Raw genomic sequence first — 18,202 nt, 5'->3', positions numbered from 1 at the left:
CAAATGGAACAAACAAATATCCTTTCATTTAACTATAAGAAAGAAATCTAACTAGAATGGCACTCAGAGAGCACAGACCTCTGCCAAGGCTCATTGTGCTTTCACATTTTCCTTGGATGGTCCCATTTCCTGAATCGGGAATTTTTTCTTCCAAATTTGCCATGTTAATGAGCCTTAGGTTGTAATGTAGAGGCAACATGGACACTACAAGGAAGATGTGTTGTATTTTATTGCTTAGATTGTTTAAACTACATGTTGAGGAAAGGAAACTCGGAATCAATTTTTTTTCTATTGTTTTAAAACCACATAAATGCAGCACAAATGCCTGTTTGTGTATCTGCCCTGTGATTCGGATCTACTCCAAAATTTAATGGGTTCTTGTTTGTTCCATGCTACATCTTTCTACCAAGTTTCATGAAAATGTAGCCATTAGTTTTTCTGTAAGCCTGCTGACAAAATCTTACCTCCTTGGTGGCAGTAATAAGCACAATTCCCAAAAAAATGTCAAACTTTTCTGAAGATGAAGTGCATTCTCACATGTAAAATAGTTTACAGTCCAAGCCAAACTTTAGAAATCATAAATTCAAAGCCTTCCTTAATTATATTTAAGGAATAGAGCTTTCAAGAAAATTCCCCAGGAAAATTAAAAACTGAACTAAGTCCACCAACTAAACTATTACAATAAGTAAAATAAGTCCATCAAAATTAATGGGAAGTTATGAGACTTTAAGATAAATCATTCTATCTCCCCAATGTGCTGATTCTGTATGTTATGAAATTTAATTTAAACTTTAATTAAACCAAATTAGTCTTATATACTATATATATTATACTTTTCCCATTGATTTAGTTTGGATCATTTGCTGCACAGAATAACACACAAACACCTTTATTTAACGAAGTGCTTTTATAATCCAACAGATTTAAGAATATATGTGCAATTATTGATGAAAAAAATGATCGAATGTATCACTGTTTTTGCAAAAATGCTGTAATCTTTCAGCTTTGCTGTAACATTTGGACTTAGAACTAAAATATGGAGGTTTGCTTTTGTTGTTTTTCTTAACAAAAAAGCCTGAATATCAACATCAACAACTATAAATGTAAGGGAAAATATTATAAAGATTATTCTCTCTATAGGTGAAATATCAGATTTATCGGTGGGACATTTGTCACACACACTCTCCAATCTTTCCCTTCTCTGTCAATTGCAAAATTATCCAATAAAGCCAAAATAATCATCATTAAAAGCTGAAAGTTTAACTTCTACTTATAATTAGGTGATTTGCGGCAATCTGCCACAAGGACTCTGTCAATCTGTCAGCATGATCCTCCTCCTGTTAGAACCGCCTCAGAGACAATTACTGTGGGCTCCTCCTAATTAGAAACTCATTGAAATTTATGAGTGCCTGTTATGAATTATTGAGTTCTGTTTCCTGGGAGGGACGCCATCAGGGAAGTTAAAGCAAGTGGAATTCTTACAGGCCCCTTTGTTGGTGTGTCTGTCCACGTTTTGTTGAAATATAACGAGGTGTGTGTCTCCCTCTGGTGGTGGTAAAGAGAAACTGTACATATGAAGTGGTGCCTGTACACCTGTTTGACAAACACCAAAAATAAATGAGAGAAGTTTGTTTCATAGCTTGTTATGAAATGTAAATGTCTGGTATAGTCATCTACTATTTAGCCCGTCTTACATGAGTTCTATTTCCATATTTTTTTCACACATTAACAGCTCAACATCTTGATGAAATTGTGGACTCTCTCTGGTTTGGATTTTTGGAGAAAGCACCTTGATACAATATAGACACAGGTGAGGTAACTCTCTATTGAAGAGAGGTGCTCTGGTTTGTCTAGGTGTTGTTGACCCTTGTCCAGTGGGGTCAGACAGTCTGTCACATAAAGGTGTAACTAGCACTTTGACTAAAGAATAAAGTTTTTTTAAGGCATATTATATTTTCAGTTTGCCATGGATCTTAGCTCCCATAGCAACTCAAATTCAACTGTGTTCTTTGAGGCTGATAATGAAAGCAATTTTCCAATTTCTCGCTGCAGATCAAGCATGCCTGGTGGTGAAAGAAAACAAATCTGTCTATTTTCCAGTGAGACTTTTCTTTTTTTGAATTTGAAATCTATAGCAACAGCTAGGTTTGGCAATTTTGAGGACAAAGTTTTTACAATTATAAAATGAAAGAATGCAGACCTACAACAATGACAAATGAGAATTAAAATGTAAACAAAATGAATGAATTTCCATATATTTTTTGTGGAGCCACTGGAGAGTAGCTAAATAGCCACATGTCTCTGGAGCTGCAGATTGCCTAACCCTTTGGGGGGTTTTGGCTCAAGTTATAACTCCACACATGTCATGTTATTAATGGATGGATGGATGGATGGATGGATGGATGGATGGATGGATGGATGGATGGATGGATGGATGGATGGATGGATGGATGGATGGATGGATGGATGGATGGATGGATGGATGGATGGATGGATGGATAGATAGATAGATAGATAGATAGATAGATAGATAGATAGATAGATAGATAGATAGATAGATAGATAGATAGATAGATAGATAGATAGATAGATAGATAGATAGATAGATAGATAGATAGATAGATAGATAGATAGATAGATAGAAAAATAAATCAGCCAGGCCAATCTCAGCCAATATTATTTCACTGTGGATCTATCCATATCAGCTTACGTGTCAGCCAAAAAATTATAAGGAATTCAATACAAAAGTACAAAAGAAGTTTTATAACACTTTCAACATTCTATAGTTTGATCACAGTGCAGTGAAGTTTATTTTCCAGCTGAGCTCCTCTTTGCAAAACCAAAACATACATTTACAGACACTTTATCAGATGTAAATTGGTTGTGAAGAAAATGTATATAAGCCAAAAACATGCCCATTTCCATTCATACAGTACAAAGGATCAATTTTACACACAGCTCTCAATGTTGTCATTTTTTGTCAGCATATTTTATTGAAAAGTCTTGTCACTAAATCAGTTATTTTACATGGGAAACTGAGTGTCCTAAGTCTACATTTATATAAATATTTACATTTACATGTTTATTTAGTGACTTGAAAATGCGCCGAAACGTCTTGTCCTGACGTAAGAATAAATCAGGCTTTTATCTGCCTCTAAAGATAAATTCTTAGTCACAATAGTTTGCTAGTTTGTTTTTGTGCACTTTGAGGTGTATTTTCATGTTGGATTTGCTAGAAAACCTCTTGTGACATGTGACACACTGGTAGGGTTTCTCTCCTGCGTGTGTCTTCATGTGTTTCTTTAGCTCTGAACCACAGTGGAAATATTAGTCACACTGTGAGCAAGAATACGGCCTCTCATCAAAACAAGCAGCCATGTCAGTTTTCTTTCCCTTTAAAGCAGCTCGAGATACATAATATCCGCCACCAGCCGGCGCTCTGTGGTTTCAGGGTCGCCAGTACTTGTACTACAGATTCAGAATTATTGTTAAATATAAACTACGAATAAAACTAATAAATTATAAAGTGGAGTGTACATTAAACTCCCCAGTAAGGTCATTAAAATGAGCTCTACCTTTAACAGCCTCAACAATAAAGTGATTAACACATTAATGCACCATTATTTATAATACAATAATTTCTTCTGAAATGGGCCATTCTGCATGAGACATATTTCAACTTATGTAACAAATCCTTGCAAAAAAAATTCACATCATGATAATTTTAATATATTGTTATATATATGTGTTATATAAAGTGAGAATAATGATGCAAAAAGTAATTCAAAAGTCATTATTCCCTCCATATCGTTATCGTTAATATCAGTCAAAATAATCAATTGGATATAATATTCTATATTGTGCAGCCCTAATTATTATTTTGTCCATCCAGTGATTTTACAGAAATGGCCACAGGGGAATAGCATGTTTAGTATCCTTGGTCTAGGATTCATCGCTGTCACTAATTCCTGTTTAGAGAAGGCTGAGCTGTAGTGAAATGCTGATAATTTACTTGTACAAGCCAATTATGGCAGAGGGAGTTAATTGCTTGATTTACATTTGTGTCATTCTTCCTCACCGCCATGGCTCCCTGAGGGCCTTGTGGCTGGGTCGGCACTCTCACCACCACAGCCCAGGTTTGTTTCCTGGTCAGGGAACGCTGAGATGATGTGGAAATTATGGTCATTTGGTCAAATAAGCTAATTAGGGGAGAGGGTGTTCATTGCTTGATTTACATTTGTGTCATTCTTCATTCTTCCCTGTTCCCTGTGGCGCTCTGACTGCTGTGTCCCGGGTTTAACTCCTCGAACTCAGAGCTAGCACTAAATGGGTTCCTGATGGTCTTGTGTCTGAGGTGGTTGATGGCTAAAGTTGCATGAAATTCTGGTCATTTAGTTAAATACGCTAAATATGAGGCAGGGTGTTATTTCCTTGACTTTCTTTTTTTTGTTATTCTTCCCTGTTTAAATGGTTGCCAGATGGTTTATTGGCTAGATTTGGCACTTTCATTGGCTCAGGTTCAATCACTGGTCAGGGAATGCTGAGGTGGCAAGAAATTCTGCTAATTTGGACTTAACTGTTTGATTTAGGTCTGTGTTGTCCTTTCCTCTTCTTGTCACCAGTGTAAAAAATACAAACATAAATAATTCAGTGACATTAATGAAGTATTTCTGAAAAATGTCTCTTATGAAGAACTTAACATTAAACTTAACATAAGCATAACCAAACAGAGTTGGCCTATTAGGGTTGCAAAGTTGGAAACTTTCCATGGGAATTTATGGGAATAAACCGTGAATTTACAAAATTGAAGGTTTGGTCCTCAACAGGTAACTTAGATATAATTTTAGCATAATCTCGACTACAGGTGCATCTCAATAAATTAGAATATCATTAAAAAAAAGTTTATTTATGTCAGTAATTCAATTCAAAAAGTTGAAATAACACATTATGTACATCGGTTACACACAGAATGAAACATTTCATGTCTTCATTTATTTAATTTCTTCTAATTATAATGATTATGGTTTACATTTAATTAAATCTTAAAATCCAGTGTCTCAAAAAAGTTTAATATTACAAAAGACCAACTTTATAAAGTATGTTTAATATGGATATGTTGGCCTCTGAAAAGTATGTCTATTGGGCAGTATCTATCTGCACTCAATACTTGGTTGGGGCTATTTGACTTGAACTACATGAAATGGACTTTTCCATGATATTCTAATTTATTGAGATGCACCTGTAAAACAACCAGATTTCATGCAAGTGCACTTAAAATAATTCCAGTTTCCAAATAGTTCACAACAATTCACATAATTCCCATGGAAGGAAAGATTTAGAGGACAGACTTGTGGACTGCAAAAAAGCCTAATATCTTAAAATGCGGACCAAAATATGTTTCTTTTTGGGCTTATACAGACTTTTGATTATTCCATGAAGTATTGTTGTGACTTTTTTTTATTTAACATACACAATATTATATATATTATTTTGACCACCTCAGAACCTCAACACAAACTGACATTATCATTAGTCTTTGTAACTTTTGTATAAATGTGAAACTAATTCCCTTTTCTATGTATATAGTGGTTTGTTTTATGGAACAGTGTGTTTTACTCAGAATGGCTCTACTCTGACATGTTGGAGACAAAGAACTGGCCAACACATTTCAAAATAAAAGTTATTTATTGCAAATGTATCAAAATGAAAAATAAACGTGATGATCATTCATTTGAACCTGCTGCTGATTATTTGGAAAATCTATTGTGTCAGAAGTCCCCATCCAGAGGTCACATGATCACACCTGAGACAGGGAGGACAGCACCTGCACTCCGACTTGGATGGAGCAATCACTTCATCCACACAAGAGGCCAGAGGTAAGTTTTTGAAACACTTTTCCATGTTTGTATTATTAGAGTGTCCCAAGTCCACAGTTCTATTTAGATGTTGGTGGTGCAGCTCTTCCTGATGCAGGTATGATGCAGGTATGAACCAGGTTCTCATCACTCACTAAAGTTATAACAGTGGCCTTGTTCTTGTCCCAGCAGCCCAGATCGGAGACTGGTTCAGGGCCCTTTCACAGATGTCTTCCCTTCTGTCTTCTCTTTTTGAAAGCATGAAATTGCCCAAAATACAGTAGTGTTCAATATAATAGCAGTCCAATGTGACTAACCAGATTAATCCAGGTTTTTAGTATATTTTTTATTGCTACATGGCAAGCAAGGTACCAGTAGATGACAACAAGACCCAGCATTCGTGATATGCAGCTCTTAAGGCAATTTGGCAATTAGTTGAAAGGGGTGTGTTAAAAAAAATAGCAGTGTGGCATTCAATCAGTCAATCAATTCTTCTGAAAAAACAGGTGTGAATCAGGTGACCTCTATTTAAGGATGAAGCCAGCACTTGTTGAACATGCATTTCTCTTTGAAAGCCTGAGGAAAATGGGTCGTTCAAGACATTGTTCAGAAGAACAGCGTACTTTGATTAAAAAGTTGATTGGAGAGGGGAAAACTTATAAAGAGGTGCAAACAATTATAGGCTGTTCAGCTAAAATGATCTCCAATGCTTTAAAATGGAGAGCAAAACCAGAGACACATGGCAGAAAACGGAAGACAACCATCAAAATGGATGGAAGAATAACCAGAATGGCAAAGGCTCAGCCAATGATCAGCTCCAGGATGATCAAAGAAAGTAAAAGTAAAATTGTTCTTTTTGAGTCCAAGGGCTGCAGACAGTTTGTGAGACGAGCTGAATCTTGGAGTGGAATAACAGCTGAAAGGTGCCACAAGTTGGTTGACTCCATGCCACACAGATGTGAAGCAATTATAAAAAATTGTGGTCATACAACTAAATATTAGTTTAGTGATTCATAGGATTGCTAAATCCTAGAAACAAAAGTTTGTACAAAATAGTTTTGAGTTTGTAAAGTCAACGGCAGACACTGCTATATTTTTGAACACACCCCTTTCAAGTAATTGCCCAATTGCACAGCCTTAAGAGCGTCTTGTTGATCTTCTGAGAATCTACTGCACCTACTGGTACCTTGTTTGCCACGTGGCAATCAAAAATATACTAAAAACCTGGATTAATCTGGTTAGTCACATTGGACTGCTATTACATTGAACACTACTGTATGTATTCACAAATGTTGCTAGATGATCTTGTGGACTTTGAGGTGTACTTTCAAGTTGGATTTCACAGAAAACCTCTTGTGACATGTGACACACTGGTAGGGTTTCTCTCCTGTGTGGGTCCTCATGTGTTTCTTCAGTCCTGAACTGCAGTGGAATGATTTGTCACACTCTGAGCAGGGATACGGCCTCTCTCCTGTGTGATACCGCCGATGTATTGTCATTTTTATCGCTTTGGCGTATCTTTTTCCACAGATGTCACACTGATAAGGCCGCTCCCCTGTGTGGTTGCGTGAATGCACCAGCAAGGCCCCGGAGCTCGGAAACGTCTTACCGCATGTACTGCACAGGTACGGTTTCTCTTTCGTATGCATCCTCATGTGCACAGTGCGCTGAGACAGCTGTACAAATGTCTTGTCACAAAAAAAACAGGCATACGGGCGCTCCCCGGTGTGAATGCGAACATGGGACTTCAAGACTGTATTTGACAGGAACCTCTTGCCGCAGTACGTGCAGACAAACGGCCTCTCTCCGCTGTGCTGACGCTGATGAACTCTGAGTGAATCTTTAGAAGTATCGCTCTTGTCACAAATGCTGCAAGCAAAAGACGGAGCTTCAGGGTTGAAGTGACGAGCTGAGTGAAGGGAATGGTGTTTCAGGACACTATGAGTTTTATATGTCTTGTTGCACTGAGTGCACATGAACGGCCGGGCCGAAGAATGAACAGCCTGATGGTTTCTAAAGGAGGAACAGGATGCAAAAGTCTTGCCACACTTCTGGCAGATGTTTTGATGGACGCTTTTAGAGACCTGATTGAAGGACTGCATCGTGCTCTCTTCTGATGACTCTTTGTTTCTCCTCATATGTTTCTTTACTTCTGAGGTCACTGAGCATCTGGTTGGCTGGAAGGAGACTTCACCAGCTGTTTCTGCCAACAGGTAACAAGAGAAGTAGTGAGAAATTCTCTCAACATCATCTTAATGCCAAGTTAAATTTACACAGGTAATCCTTAGAACATTTAGCTGAATTATTTTGCTGTTTTGACAATAAATCAATAAAAACAACCAGCATGACCACTCGAAACTTGCACCAATGTAAGAATATTGTTTCGGTTTATCCAGAAAATCATGCAGGATGCAACAAATGCTCACCTTCGTCACCTTCCTCGGAGCATGGAGAGGAAGAGAGCGGTGACAGCCCGTACTCGTGCATCGGAGAGTTTGGATTAGTTTCAATGGAACTGTCATCCGTCTCTTCATCATCCTCACAAATGTCTTCTGCACTTTCTGACCTTTCTTGATTTCTTTCATGTGACTTTTCATTGTCTTGTCTGTAATCTCCATCCAAATCTTGATCCACATGATCTTCAGATGCCACTGTAATCTGTTTAGATGCGAGTGTGCAGAGGATGGTGTCTGACATGAAGGTAAACTCACCTGAGAAACAGATAACATTTACGTTAGAGGAAATAGAGTGGTGCTGGTTGTCTAATAGGCAGGCGATATAAATAATGACACCAAAAAGCATGTAGATTTATATTGTGTTGAAGAGCTGATTAATTTACAAAGCAAAAAGCTATAGCAAAGCCTGAAAATTCACGTGTAACATTTTTCACACTGCTCCAGTTGAGCTCATGACTCTGTCCCTCCCCACAGAGGAGAAACTGTAGCGAGCGCTTAACCAGAGAAGAAGGACAAAACTACCAAAATGTTAACGGATTCTTACTTTTAGTCAGCTTTTTCCGCTCCTGTTGTTGCTGCAAAATCATCCTCAGGTCTTCAGGGTCAGAGACAAACTGCTCAAACCCATTTTCAAGGGAAGAAACGTCATACATGGAGAACACCTGGAAAAGATGAAGGGGAGGATTTTAAACACAAACGTCTGCTTGCTTTGCTGTGTGGATCTCCATTTGTAATCTGTGTTGTATGTGGTTGTGTAAGGTATAAGTAAGGACACATTTAAGCGCCAGCAGTTCTGTGGTTAAACATTTTGACTTGACTAGAGTCATGGCTAGAGTCTTCAGCCAGCATTTAGGGACCAACTCGCTGCCTACCTGTGAAAAACTTGGTACTGGGAGGAACTCTTCCAGTCGGTAGAAGAACTCCCACACCAGGATCTGCAGCGCTGTATCAAAACGAGCTCCATACTGGACTGGGAAGACCTCCTTTGACAGGAAAAAGATAGAAACATCATTATGTAGCCTATCAAATGTATAGGAAGATGGATATATTAATAGACTTAAAAATTAAAGAACTTACCTTGAAAAACGTCTCTTTTTCAGATTGGTCTGTCAGTAATGTTTGAACCAGCTCTATGAATGCTGACTTTGATGTCTCCACCTCTCCATCTGGGTCCTGTCAGGAAGCCCAGATAAGTTTATTTACATGCATTAATTATCAGTTTTACATTTAAATGTCTCTCTCCATCTGAGTGTAGAATATTTCAGGGTAAATGGCACCTAAAGACTATTATGTGTCTTTCTCTGACAGATAGCTCTGTCCTCATGTAAACATCCTCTCATTAACATTGCTCACCTCTTCATGTATGTAGTTTGTTATCTTTTGGAAACTGTCCAGATGATCCTGAATAGTTTCACAGTCGACCTCATCCATCTTCTTTAAGGATTCAAGGATGACCTGAAAAACACAAAGTCAAACCTTTATGCTTAACCCTCCTGTTGTCCTCGGGTCGAGGAAGGAAGAAGAGGGAAGGACGCAAAGGGAAGTAAAAAAGGATGGAGGAAAGAAGGAAGGAAAGAAAGAAGGATGGAGGAAGGAAAGAAGAGAGGAGGATAAGGAGAAAGAATGGAAAGGAGAGAGAAAGGAAGGAGGATGGAGGAAAGAAAGGGGAGGAGGAGAAGAAAGGAAGGAAAAAATAAAGAAGGAAGGAGGGAGAAAAGGAGGGAGGCAGGAAGGAAAGAGGGCAGAAAGGAGGAGGAAGGAAGGAAAGAGGGCAGAAAGGAGGAGGAAGGAAAGAAAGGAGGGAAGGAAAGGGGGGGCAAGGGAAGGGAAGAAGGAAGGAGGATAGAGGAAGGGATGGAGGCGGGAGGGATGAAAGAAGGAAGGAAGGAGGAAAGGAGAGGAAATCAGGAGGAAGGAAAGAAGAGAGAAAGGAAAGGAGATAGCGGAAGGAGGAAAGAAAAGAAGGGAAGGAGGGAGGAAAGGAAGGAAAGAAAGAAAGGAGGGGCGAGGGAAGGAAATAAGGAAGGAGGAAAGAAGAGAGGAAGGCAGGAGGAGGGAGGAAAGAAGGAATAGTCAAAACAGATTGGGTCAATTTGACCCGGAAGGACGACAGGAGGGTTAACAAAACAAAACTAATGTTCCATTTTGAAAGACTATACAGAATGCATTATTATGTTTATAAAGGCTTTACTGAAGGATCTTGAGAGTGGAACTTCTTAATTTCTTGGCGTCACTTTAACTCAATGGCTAAAGAAATGTCTTAATACATGCATTCCCTCACCCTTGCTCTCAGACCCAGGACGAGCTGAGTCTTCTGTTTGTAGTTCAGCAGCTCTGGGAGCATCTCTGTCACCGACTTGATGAATTCAACCAGTTTGTCATACTGGTCTACGTTTCTCTCCTGGGCCACCTGCCACATACAGGCTGACATCAGCCTCAGTGGAGGAACCAGGAGGTGCAGCGAAGACAGAGGGAGTGGAGGACCTGACAGGAGATGCAAGCAGAGAAACAGATAAAACACCACGTTATATAGATAGCAATATAGATTCAAATAATATACTAATCATAAAGTATTATATTTGACAATAGCATTACATCTTCCGACACACTGAACAGGTCTGCTCTGGAATAAGGGACTTCATTACAATAACTACTAATATTGTAGGACTGTAGTTTATTATTTTCACTCATTTTTTTCTAATTAAATGATTAATTGTTTACTCACAATCAATTTATTTTATTTACACTTATGTGGAACCAGATAATGTTGGTGTTTTAGTCAATAAATGAATTATTAAATGGTTATCAAGACAGTAGCATGTTTATTTTTTTGTTCCATAGGCCTACAAGAAATTCATGCACATTATATTCTTATTTCAGCTGTAACTGAGTATGATGGACCGTTGGAGTCCACGAATGTATGATATAATAATTACTATAATAAAGAGACAATTAACTTGTCAAGTACTCGCTTGTAACATTGTACATGCAGTATAATTTTCTTAACCCTTTGATGCACACCATAGACACCTTTTCTAATGCAAAACATGGGTCAAAAATGACCCACATTCATTGACCATGTTATTTAATGCTTGCTGTGTGTTTCTGTGCTCTATCTTTTGATATCAACTTCTTTTATGATTGAATATTCCAAGTATTCTTTAAATATCTTGTTTTTGATAACAGACTTTCCATTTTGCCTCTCATACTTTATAAAGAAAAAGAGTTTTTGTATTATTACATAGCTAACTACTTGGCTAAGTAGCTTGCTAAGCTAATTACTTAGCCAAGAAGTTAGCTAAGTAGTTAGCTTAGCAAGCTACTTAGCTAAATACTTAGCCAAGAAGTTAGCTCAGTAGTTAAGTTAAGTTAATAAGCTATTTAGCTAACTTTATAAGTGTCGGACATACTTTGCGCGTTGCCCGGGCAACTGACTTGCACTGGTCGCGCGGAGGCGCACGAGGTTTCATCTGTACTGCAGCTGGGTGTCCGCGTGGACTCTTTGGTGCGATGGTTGATGAAGTCAGAGAGCCAGTCTAACATGGAAACACAAGCAGGTATGTATGGACGGACTCTGCTGCTCCTCTCTCTCAGCTTCCTCCTGGCTCTCACAAATCTGTCTCGGAGATATCTCCACTTCTGACGGCAGCTGTTTTCATCTTTCCCGAGCGTTTGCGCGATTTCTCTCCAGGACTTTGACAGAATCTGGCCGTCATAATACTCTTTTAAAGACGTATCATATAAATTTGGGTGACGGCGGACCTCCTTGCACAGCCTCTCTTCAAAACAAGGAGCCATGTTTGTTTTCTTCTACTCTTGGCTGTTTGCCAAATCAGCTAGAGGTAAATACGCCACCAACTGGACTGGAGTGTGGAACAAATGGCGCATGCGCAGTCGGCGCTTCGTACAGTCGTACAATCTGTGAAGCATGCATACATTGTGTGTGTGTGTGTGTGTGTGTGTGTGTGTGTGTGTGTGTGTGTGTGTGTGTGTGTGTGTGTTGCTGCTTTCTCTATGTTTTGTCTCAAAAATGGCCTGTCCATTCAGCTCACAACCTGTGACACTGATGGTGGTTAATAATTTAACCACTGTCAATGCCACTCTCCAGCCAACCCCCCGCCAACAAGTATGATCAAATCAAATCAAATCAAATCAATTTTATTTATATAGCCCAAAATCACAAATCACAGATTTGCCTCATAGGGCTTCACAGACTGTACATGGTACGACACCCTCTGTCCTTAGACCCTCACATCGGCCAGGGAAAAACTCCTTTAAAAAACCCTTTTAGCAGGGGAAAAAGAAGAAGAAACCTCAGGGAGAGCGACAGAGGAGGGATCCATCTCCCAGGACGGACAGACGTGCAATAGATGTCGTTGTACAGGGCAGGTCAACAGAGTAGAGTAGAGTAGATAGAGGTTGGGGGGGGGGCAATAGAGAGAGAGGGAGAGAGAGAGAGAGAGGAGCAGGAGTTCTTGGGGGGGGGGATGATCCTACCGTTCCCTACTACTACTTTAACAGTCATTGTTTGTGTCATTCATCCCCATTGCCTTGGTCAAGATTTGGTGCTTTTTCCACCACAGATCATGGTTTAATTTCTGCTGAGGTGACATGGAATCGTTTCCTGTCTGTCTAGTGCGTAGGATTCAGTGGTTCCATCCTTCCGTCCGTCCATCCATCCTCCACTTCTCTGGGCCAGCAACAGCAAGGTACAGACGTCCCTCTCCCCAGCAACGTGTTAAAGCTCTTCCTGGAGATCCCAAGATATTTACAAACCAGCTGAGATAAATAATCTCCCCAACATGTTCTGGGTCTTCCTCTTACCAGTTGGACATGCCCGGAAAACCTCCATTGGGAGGTGCCCAGGAGGCATCCTGATCATATGCCAGAACCACCTCAACTGGCCCCTTTTGATCCTTCCGAGCGCCCTCCAAATGTCTGAGCTCTTCACCCTATCTTTAGGTTGAGCCCAGCCACCCTACAGAGGAAACTGAATTCGATAGGTGAGGGTTGGAACAAAGATGGATTGGTAAATTGAGAACTTGAGAAATTGAGAGCGTCTCAGCTCCTTCTTCAACGGTTTGATTGACATTTGTGTCATTCTTTCCCCTTGCAATGGTTTCCTAATGATCTAATGGCAGCTCTCTTATTTCACCCCATTTTTGATTGACATTGCACAATTGACCACTTTACTCTTTTCTGCCCCAGTCACGTTGAAAATAAGGAATTGTATATATAAAGCCGATGGATGATTGGTTCCCTCAAGATGTAGTTAAAAAAAGGGGTGGATTTCGGCACACTGGAATATAGCTTCCAATATTTTATTGTAAACATCAATTTAAAAAAAATTGAAGCACAGAATTGGCAGACTTTTCTAAAGACTGTCACTATTGTATAGTTTGTCCACCAGAGTTGTGAAGTTTATTTTTCAGCTGTAAAATGTGATAACCAGTACATTTCTTCATTGCAGTTTTAAAACAAATTTATATACAGGAATTTTATCAAAAATGTTTATAGGTAGTGTAAAGAAATTGATATTTGGCCACTCATTCACATTGTTATGGGACAAAGGATCAATATTTCTGAGTTAAAATCTGTACATTTTATCAGCAAATTCTGACAAGATGTCTTTCCGCTAATTTTAAATATTATGCCCTCCAAACACAAGGTGCATTTACAGACACAATATGTACACATTATTCCATACGTGTAATATTTGAGTGTCCCAAGTCAACGTTTATATACACATTCACGTTGGTGATTTACTGACATGAACAAAGCAGGCTTTCATACATATCTAAAGGCTAATTATCCACGTCAGTATACTAGAGGTTCTTGTGGACTTTGAGGTGTATTTTCATATTGGATTTTTCTGAAAACCTCTTGTGACATGTGACACATTGGTAGGGTTTCTCTCCCGTGTGTGTCCTCATGTGTCTCTTCAGTCCTGAACCACAGTGGAACGATTTGTCACATTTTGAGCAAGAATACGGCCTCTCTCCTGTGTGGAATCTCCGGTGTACTGTCAGTCGTATAGCTGTGGCGTAACGTTTCCCACAGAAGTCACATTTATGGGGCCGCTCCCCTGTGTGTTTGCGTGTATGCACCAGCAAGGCCCCGGAGCTCGGAAAGGACATCCCACAGGTGCTGCAGAGGTACGGGTTGTCTTTCTTGTGTATCCTGAGGTGCACAGTGAGCATATACGGCTGTGTGAATTTCTTGTTGCAAAAAGTACAGGCATACGGGCGCTCCCCGGTGTGAATGCGCACATGGGCCTTTAAGTCTCCGTTTGTGAGAAACTTCTTGTCGCAGTACGAGCAGGCAAACGGCCTCTCTCCGCTGTGACGGCGCAGATGAACTTTAAGCGAACTCCGAGAGCTGAATTTCTTCTTACAAAGGCTGCAAGCATAAGACGGGCCTTCAGAGTTAGAGTGAATACGGAAATGATGTCTCAGGTCTTTACGGGTTTTATATGCCTTGTCGCACTGAGTGCACTTGAACGGCCGCGCGGAAGTGTGAACAGATTCATGGTTTTTCAAGGTGTAACGAGATGCAAAAGTCTTGCCACACTTCTGGCAGATGTTTTTATTGGTGCTGTTAGAGTCCTCGTTGAATGACTGGATCGTTCTCTCTTCTGATGACTCCTTGTTTCCCCCCAGATCCAGATGTTCCTTCACTATTTCCATGGAGCATATAGAAGACAGGAAGGAGGCTTCACCAGCTGTTTCTGCCAACAGGAAACAAGAGAATTAGTGATGAACACTTACAAAGACATAAAAATATTTTCTGATTATCCAGAAAGTCATGTATGACGCAAGAGATGCTCACCATCGTCACCTGCCTCAGAGCATGGAGAAGAAGAGAGTGGTGACAGCCCGTACTCATGGAGCGGAGAGTTTGGATTAGTTTCAATGGAACTGTCGTCCGTCTCTTCATCATCCTCACAAATGTCTTCTGCACTTTCTGACTTTTCTTGATTTCTTGCCTGTGATTTCCCACTGTCTTGTCTATCATCTCCTCCATCCAAATCTTGATCCACATGATCTTCAGATGCCACTGACATCTGTTTAGATGCGAGCGTGCAGAGGATGGTGTCTGACATGAAGGTAAACTCACCTGAGAAACAGATAACATTCATGTTAAAGGAACTGGTTGTCAGGCAGGTAGATTACAGGGAATTCTACATAGAATACTGGAAATTTTGTAACTTTCAACCAGATTTTATGATTTCCACAGTGAGTCGTAGATGTAGGCATTAACTAAAAACTAAATAAATTCTTCCTTTCCCCTGTAGCACTCTCTCGTGATTTAACTGAAAGAACAGAAACATGGATAATCTCTATAAAACATAATTTAATATTCTCTAGTAATTGTATTGGACTACCAGGAGGGTATTAGATGCTGAGTGAGGATTTTTTAAAAAGCTAATTCTAACTATATTTTGAAAAAAGTGTTTTTTTTAGTGCACCTTGACTGTTATTTGGAGAAATGCAATATTAGATGTTAAAGTATTCATACTTTTCGTCATTTTTTTCTGCTCCTGTTGTTGCTGCAAAATCCTCCTCAGGTCTTCAGGGTCAGAGACAAACTGCTCAAACTCATAGTCAAGGGAAGAAACGTCAAACATGGAGAACACCTGGAAAAGAAGAATGAGCAGAGTTCAAACTTTCAAGATAACTACATTTTGTTAGTGAGTGTGTTAGCACAAACTGCTGCTTATTTTCCAGTATTACCTTTTACAATGTGGATCTACATTTATAATCTGTATTGTTCAGAAAATAAGATGCAGAAGAAAAATTAAACCTGTGAAAAACTTGGTACTGGGAGGAACTCTTCCAGTCGGTAGAAGAACTCCCACACCAGGATCTGCAGCGCTGTATCAAAACGAGCTCCATACTGGACTGGGAAGACCTCCTTTGACAGGAAAAAGATAGAAACATCATTATGTAGCCTATCAAATGTATAGGTAGATGCATATATTATTGGCTTTAAATATTGAAAAACTCACCTTGAAAAATGCCTCTTTTTCAGATTGGTCTGTCAGTAATGTTTGAACCAGCTCCATGAATGCTGACTTTGATGTCTCCACCTCTCCATCTGGGTCCTGTCAGGAAGCCCAGGTAAGTATATTTACATGTATTAATTATCAGATTCACATTTAAATGTCTCTCTACATCTGAGTATAGAATATTTCAGAGAGAAAACAACACATTGACATTGTGTCCTCATGTAAACATCCTGTCATTAACATCGCTCACTTCTTCATGTATGTAGTTTGTTATCTTTTGGAAACTGTCCAGATGATCCTGAATAGTTTCACAGTCAACCTCATCCATCCGCTTTAAGGATTCAAGGATGACCTGAAAAACACAAAGTCAAACCTTTACAACTAACTTTCAAAATAAAACTGTTACATTTTGACATAGTGATCATAGAGGCATTATTCTTGTTTGTTTTTTAAAGGCTTTAAAGGACCTGGAGAGGGGCACCGTTTCATTTCTTGTCTCCACTTTGACTCATCAATAAAAGATTTGTTTTTAAATAAGAAAATGTGGGGGTGGTCGGTAGCGTAGTGGGTTACGCAGGCGCCCCATGTGTAGAGGCTACAGTCCTCGCTGCAGCTGGCCCCGGTTCGAGTCCCGCATCGGACGGCCCTTTACTGCATGTCATTCCCCTCTCTCTGCCCCCACACACATTCACACATACACATTCCTGTCTCTCTTCAACTATCCATTAAAGGCATGAAAAAGCCCAAAAAATACATTAAAAAGAAAGAAAATGTGGGGGGAAAAAGCCCACAAATAGTCTCATTATTTTCATGGACTCACCCTTGCTCTCAGACCCAGGATGAGCTGAGTCTTCTGTTTGTAGTTCAGCAGCTCTGGGACCATCTCTGTCACTAACATGATGAATTCTACCAGTTTGTCATACTGGTCTACATTTCTCTCCTGGGCCACCTGCCACATACAGGCTGACATCAGCCTCAGTGGAGGAACCAGGAGGTGCAGCGAAGACAGAGGGAGCTGAGGACCTGACAGGAGATGGATAAACACCAAGTTATTTACTTATACAGTCTCACAACTTGAACCATATAATAATAACTTTATTAATATAGATGCAAACTAATATGTTTATTACTCCGTAGTATATTTGACAGTTATACTACATCTTCCAACACACTAAACCAAAACTGATTGAGAATAAGGGGCATCAAGTCACAATCCAAACATATATTTATAATGATAGTCTATAAAACTGTACTTGTGACATGTGCAATGACAATAAAGTTGAATCTAATCTAATCTAATCATCACATCAGAAATCCTGGAACCAGAATATGTTTGATGCTTTCACCTAGCCTATTATATATTATATTAAGTATGAGGAAATCCTGGAATTTTATTATGAGGGCGAGTGATATTATATACAAATAGTAAAATCAGTGCATGCAGTATCATTGTGTTTTGTCTTATTTTGGGACATACTTTGCGCGTTCCCCGGACAGCTGCTGTCTTGCTCTGATCGCGCGGACGTGCACGCGGATTCATTCATAATACAATTGAGTGTCTGAGGGGACTCCTTAGCACGATGGTTGATGAAGTCAGAGAGCCAGTCTAACATGGAAACACTGGAGGGGATGTAAGGACAGACACTCCCAGCTGCACTGCTGCTCCTCTCTCTCAGCTTCCTCTTGGCTCTCACATATCTGTCTCGGAGATATTTCCACTTCAGACGGCAGCTGTTTTCATCTTTCCCGAGCGTTTGCGCGATTTCTCTCCAGGAGTTCAACACCACTCGACTATCTCTGTGTTGCTCTAAAGACGAATCATATAAATGTGGGTGACGGCGGATCTCCTCGCACAACTGGTCTTCGAAACAAACAGCATCCAT

General features: G+C 39.7%; 2 protein-coding genes across 3 annotated transcripts; both read right to left on the bottom strand.

The window, feature by feature from the left end:
- Positions 1–5,982: 5,982 nt before the first annotated feature.
- LOC131960461 (zinc finger protein 211-like) lies at positions 5,983–12,143 on the bottom strand. Of its 2 annotated transcripts, none has more exons than XM_059325690.1 (8): positions 11,722–12,143; positions 10,593–10,795; positions 9,665–9,766; positions 9,389–9,484; positions 9,184–9,294; positions 8,856–8,973; positions 8,282–8,566; positions 5,983–8,058 (listed from the first exon to the last, which is right to left on the bottom strand). In XM_059325690.1, the coding sequence occupies exons 1-8, from the start codon at positions 12,107–12,109 to the stop codon at positions 7,151–7,153; spliced, it is 2,211 nt and encodes a 736-aa protein (XP_059181673.1). In that variant the 5' UTR covers positions 12,110–12,143; the 3' UTR covers positions 5,983–7,150. The 2 variants fall into 2 exon arrangements, with proteins under 2 accessions (XP_059181673.1, XP_059181674.1); XM_059325691.1 differs by having other exon boundaries at positions 5,983–8,052.
- Positions 12,144–13,653: 1,510 nt separating this feature from the next.
- LOC131961086 (zinc finger and SCAN domain-containing protein 12-like) lies at positions 13,654–18,202 on the bottom strand. Its single transcript, XM_059326359.1, has 8 exons — positions 17,797–18,202; positions 17,140–17,342; positions 16,570–16,671; positions 16,320–16,415; positions 16,115–16,225; positions 15,830–15,947; positions 15,140–15,427; positions 13,654–15,038 (listed from the first exon to the last, which is right to left on the bottom strand). Exons 1-8 carry the CDS (start codon positions 18,200–18,202, stop codon positions 14,137–14,139), a joined length of 2,226 nt encoding a protein of 741 aa, XP_059182342.1. The 3' UTR covers positions 13,654–14,136.

This window comes from Centropristis striata, chromosome 22 (assembly GCF_030273125.1).
Source record: "Centropristis striata isolate RG_2023a ecotype Rhode Island chromosome 22, C.striata_1.0, whole genome shotgun sequence".
In the NCBI taxonomy this organism is placed as follows: Eukaryota; Metazoa; Chordata; class Actinopteri; order Perciformes; family Serranidae; genus Centropristis; species Centropristis striata.
The sequence above is the reverse complement of the archived record's forward strand: the minus strand, read 5'-3'. Positions and strand labels throughout refer to the sequence as shown.

Coding starts and splice junctions, on each gene's coding strand:
- LOC131960461 (XM_059325690.1), bottom strand. CDS start 12,109: ATGGCTCCTTGTTTTGAAGAGAGGCTGTGCAAGGAGGTCCGCCGTCAC. Junction 9,767..10,592: donor TCCTGGGTCTGAGAGCAAGG/GTGAGGGAATGC, acceptor TGTGTTTTTCAG/GTCATCCTTGAATCCTTAAA. Junction 9,295..9,388: donor AAAAAGAGACGTTTTTCAAG/GTAAGTTCTTTA, acceptor TTCCTGTCAAAG/GAGGTCTTCCCAGTCCAGTA.
- LOC131961086 (XM_059326359.1), bottom strand. CDS start 18,202: ATGGATGCTGTTTGTTTCGAAGACCAGTTGTGCGAGGAGATCCGCCGT. Junction 17,343..17,796: donor CTGTCCGGGGAACGCGCAAA/GTATGTCCCAAA, acceptor ATCTCCTGTCAG/GTCCTCAGCTCCCTCTGTCT. Junction 15,428..15,829: donor GCAGAAAAAAATGACGAAAA/GTATGAATACTT, acceptor TCTGTTTCTCAG/GTGAGTTTACCTTCATGTCA.